The 5,000-nt window shown below is 43.6% G+C and overlaps 1 protein-coding gene across 8 annotated transcripts in view; it reads left to right on the top strand.

Moving 5' to 3' along the window:
• The window catches only part of sash1a (SAM and SH3 domain containing 1a), a 188,082-nt gene that overhangs the window by 163,436 nt on the left and 19,646 nt on the right, over nucleotides 1–5,000 (top strand). For 7 of the 8 annotated variants that reach the window (XR_004165296.2, XM_031582000.2, XM_031581999.2 and 4 more), the window contains exons 5-8: nucleotides 2,672–2,712; nucleotides 2,876–2,962; nucleotides 3,592–3,704; nucleotides 4,894–4,971. Coding sequence is in view for 7 of the 8 variants with exons in the window: in XM_031582000.2 (XP_031437860.1) it covers nucleotides 2,672–2,712; nucleotides 2,876–2,962; nucleotides 3,592–3,704; nucleotides 4,894–4,971 (319 nt within the window). In the remaining variant the exon portion in view is untranslated. The remainder of the gene's footprint in view (nucleotides 1–2,671; nucleotides 2,713–2,875; nucleotides 2,963–3,591; nucleotides 3,705–4,893; nucleotides 4,972–5,000) is intronic. The other variant, XM_031582001.2, reaches the window with a different exon arrangement.

Raw genomic sequence — 5,000 nt, 5'->3', positions numbered from 1 at the left:
TCTCACATGTACATGATATCTTTGGTATGTATCACTTTCAGATTTTCCCTCAAAAGCTGGAAAGTAGTTCTCACGTTTGACAGAACAGGCTCTCTGTGTATGTGTGTGCGCGTGCGTGCGTACTTGCGTGTGTGTATGCAGGTTTATCACTCTGAGGTTAGGGATGTTTGGGGTCTATCTTGACCCCAGTCCACATCCCCAACACACACACACACACATCCAAAAGGAAGACTCACACCACTTAAACTGTCAACACCTTGCAGGGCTGCTCAGATACTGATTTCCATCTAATTAGGCCATGTGTGTGTGTGTGTCTGTGTGTGTGTGTGTGTGTGTGTCTGTGTCTGTGTGTGTGTGTGTGTGTGTGTGTGTGTGTGTGTGTGTGTGTGTGTCTGTCCACTGATCCTGGTCTGCCTGATGAGGATTTCCCCTTCACATGTTAAAGCCATGACCTTTACTAGAGGTCACTATGTGTTTATGTGAAGGTGTGTGTGTGTGCACGTGTGAGTGTGTGTGTGTGTGTGAAGTCAGCTGGCCAGTCACCCATTCCCATCCACTCACACCAGGTGCACTATAGGACAGAATTTTCACACAGGAAGTAAGTGAACTTCCTCGTTGGGCATCAGGGAGACCTAAGCCGCAGTACATGAAGCACATGGACACACACACACACACACACACACACACACACACACACACACACACACACACAGACACACTCTGACGCTTCCTATTGATATCCACTCTGAGACAAGCAGGTTTTATTATATGAATATTTGGGTGCAATGACAGATCATCCGTTATCCTGGAAAGACAAAAGGACAAAGCAAAGAATTTAAGAAAGTCTTTTGGGGTAGACCAATTTTTGTTCTACAGTATTGTAATATGGTACAAGTGTTTGTTCACGACTTTAAAGTCAAAACTGTTCCCCCAGATGAGAATCTGCTCAAAGATTGTAGGCTAAACCCTCGAAAAATTCTATGAATCAGCCAACCGCAGTAACATATTATGGCTGGTCAATAACATCGTTGCTAACCCCAACCACGTCCTGAGCAGTGGATACAAGCTGGAGATGCAGGGTTCACGATTTAATAAGGTTTGACTTCATGCACCAGTCAATCCTAAAACTAAATATGCCTTTCAAGTCCAGATTAAATGTTTGATTTTAGGTTAACATTTCTCTAACTCTCTCGTTCACACTCTAACCTTCTTTCTCTCTCTCTCTCTCTCTCTCTCTCTCTCTCTCTCTAACTCTCTCATTCACACTCTTACATTCTTTCTTTCTCTCTCTCTCTCTAACTCTCTCGTTCACACTCTAACCTCTCTCTCTCTCTCTCTCTAACTCTCTTGTTCACTCTTACATTCTCTCACAGTCTTCTCTGTCTTTCTTTTCTGTCTTTCTATCTCCCTGGCATACACACTAAGGTGCATACACTATGCAGTCATTCACAGAAGACTCGTAGTGAGGCTAACGTACGTCATTCGTTTAGCAGCTTTTCTGAATGGGGGCTATTAGTATGGAGCACACTTAACGATGTATCCACCCCCACATTGTGTGTGTGACTAAGAGGCCCCCACTCAATTATCATATCATTATGTTACCATAGCAACACTGTCTTTTTAAAAGCATTAAAAGTTTGTCAAGGCTTAGCAAGCTTATCTTTTTCACTTTCTGCCAGTCTACATCTCTATTTATGTGCCCCCCTCTCTCTCTCTATATATATATATATCTATATATATATATGTGTGCCTCTCTCTCTCTCCAACACAAATGAACACACACACACACACGGAGAGAGGGGGGGGGGGCAGTGGGTTGTTTTAGTATTATTATTAAAGCATTATTTGTCATGTGTGAATGTCAGATTACCCCAATAACACCAGCATGTACAAATCTGCTCAAGCTGTCAAAGGACACTCACAAAGGACACTTTCCTACCAGAGCACTTCCTAGTCATTCTGTTGATTTTCTGCACTTCATATTTCTATCCTATGTGTGAGCGTGTGTGTGTGTTAGCGTGTGATGGTTCTGTGATTATGATACGGTGAAAACTGTTATATATAATACAGATTGTGCTCTCTTGTGTGTGTTTTGGGAAACACTTATCGTCATTATTCTGCAGAGGGCTTGTGTGTAATTGTCGACCAAGTTGTGTGTGTATGCTTGTGTTTGTGTGTGTGTAAGGGTGTGTTTTGTAAATGTGTGAGCATACAAGTTTGTATTTCCGTGTGTGTGTGTGTGTGTGAGAGATAGAGAGAGATAGTGTGTTTAAACAGGAGTTGGGCTTTAGTATGTGTGACCTTTCAGTGACCTCTGCTGGTCAAACCTTCTTACTGCGCCCCGATGGAAGTGTGACAATCGGCAGGCACAAAATAAACATTTTATTTTAATCACATTTTTATTGAATCAATTAGGACAGGATATTTGGCGGATGGGAGAGGCTTTTTTTTACTAGAATGTTTGTTTTTATTTTGTGTTACTAAAATGTTTTATTTTGTCAAATGACTTGGACTGATTTCGAAAGTATTGGTATTCTATTCGTAGGGGACAACACAGTTGTGAATAATTGGAAAGTATCAATGTATGGAGCAAGAACAGAAGGGCCGTTTATGTATTTCCATAACACCCTCCGCCTCTCTCTCTCTCTCTCTCTCTCTCTCTCTCTCTCAGGGTACCACTTCACAGGTCCAGTTCAGAAGATGGCTGTGGAGGTAAGTATTCTCCCAAGTGTACTACAACCACAGTTACACATCCCACCCCACCCCACCCCTTCAATCAGACACACACACACACACACAACACATACTTGAGAAAGCACACACCGTTTATGTACATTAGGTGATGCTGAGTGTGTGTGATGGTATGTGTCTGCAGGGAAATGGGATGGAAAGAAGAAAAATAAATCCTTCTGGCAAAACTTCCGGAAGTCTCCGAAAACAGTCTCAAGACAGACTTCCAAAGGTACTACCTCACCTCAAACACACACACACACACACACACACACACACACACACACACACACACAAAACACATAAATAACACACACACACACACACACACACACACACACAGGTAAGTGTTTATATGATGTTTGGTGTCTTATTTCTTTCTGTGCATCTGTCAGCCCAGGAGTGGCCAGAGAGTAGCCAGTGCAACATTAGCCTTGTAAACGCAACACAACTAAAAAGAATCAAAATGGGATCACCAGACACACATTAGACAAAGGGAGGTCCTGACCTGACATAATCCTGTAGGCATGCTGGTTTAAACCAAAGTATGGAGTGCTGGTCTAAAACAGGTTAGCCACCTGGGTGGCTAGTGTGAGTGACAGATGTGTGTCTGTGTGTCTGTCCTTCACATGACCATATAGGCAACACAATTAGTTGCTCTTAAAAAGCAATTGATCATACAAATATGACCTAAAAAAGTGGCAAATTGTTGCATAATGTTGCTTTACATTTCGATTTCAGCCCCCAGGTTTTCAGTTTCAGTTTTTTTGTTTGTATTTTATAGATTTAGTATTTTGTCTTTACTTACAGTTACAGTGTGTGTGTGTGTGTGTGTGTGTGTGTGTGTGTGTGTGTGTGTAGGAGAGGACATCGGCTATGTTGCCAGTGAGATCACCATGAGTGACGAAGAGCGCATTCAGCTGATGATGATGGTGAAGGAGAGGATGATCACTGTGGAGGAGGCTCTCGCACGGGTAAACACACACACACACACACACACACACACACACACACACACACACACACACACACGTATACACAGATATGCGCACACTCACAAATATATATCACACTCACACACTCTCTCTCACACACACACACTCATATACACTCATATATACACTGGTATCCACACACTCACAACTTTATATCACAATCACACTCTCTCACACACACACACACACACACACATCTACCTGGCCTCCGTCCTTTGTTTGTCTCAAACCCAAATCATGCCTACTAACTCTATTCACCCAGACTAACAGCTTTGTGAAAGACACACACATCCTAACTCACTCAGGTGTAGAGTGGTTATACTAGATACCGTCTCACTGGTGGCAAGGTAGAGCTCTCTCTCTCTCTCTCTCTCTCTCTCTCTCTCTCTCTCTCTCTCTCTCTCTCTCTCTCTCTCTCTCTCTCTCTCTCTCTCCCTCTCCCTCTCTGTCCACTATCACTTCTTACTTTCTCTGTGTCTGTCTTTGTGTTTCTCCTCTCCTCCTCTCTCTTCTTCTTTATCCCTGTCTCTACTTCTCTCCCCCTCTCTCTCTCCCTCTCTCTCTCTCTATTGGGTGATTTCTTTGGTGCATGTGACTGGTTGGGTCCAAATGGAAGGTTCCGGAGGGTTCTGTCTGTCTCTCCCTCTCCACAAGGCTGATTCTGAGGGTAATGAAGGGATTTCGTTGGGATTGGCTGGCAGTTGATTCTTTTCTGCCCATCTCTCTCCTGATTGGTTGTCTAAACACACTCAGAACTCAGTGACAGACAGCCTATGTGGACAGTCGTGCTTCTGTCCTCTCGTAGTGTCCATCTTGTGTGTGTGTGTGTGTGTGGTGCATTTGTTTTTACATGGTAAGGTGACTGTGTGTGTGTTTGTGTGTGTGTGTCTGTCTTATGTCTGTTCGTTTTTAAATTGAAATTAAGCGTATATGTGTGTCCTCTATCTGTTGCACTGTATACCGCAGCAAGGCAGAAAAGGTGTGTGTGTGTGTGTGTGTGTGTGTGTGTGTGTGTGTGTGTGTGTGTGTGTGTGTGTGTGTGTGTGTGTGTATCTGTCCGTAGCATGTTGTGTATTCTAGTGTGTGTGTCTGTATTGAGTGTGTGTGTGAGAGACAGAGTGTGTGTGGGTGTGGGCTGGTGTAGACTCTGAGCTCTTGTTCTCTGTAGCTGAAGGAGTTTGAGCGCGTCAGCAGACTCAGCCAGAGTGAGTCCGACTGGACTGAAGCTTCCAGCACCACCGTCAACGTAAGTACATGCACACATATACACACACA

This window comes from Clupea harengus, chromosome 15 (genome assembly GCF_900700415.2).
Source record: "Clupea harengus chromosome 15, Ch_v2.0.2, whole genome shotgun sequence".
Classification (NCBI taxonomy): domain Eukaryota; kingdom Metazoa; phylum Chordata; class Actinopteri; order Clupeiformes; family Clupeidae; genus Clupea; species Clupea harengus.
The sequence above is the reverse complement of the archived record's forward strand: the minus strand, read 5'-3'. Positions and strand labels throughout refer to the sequence as shown.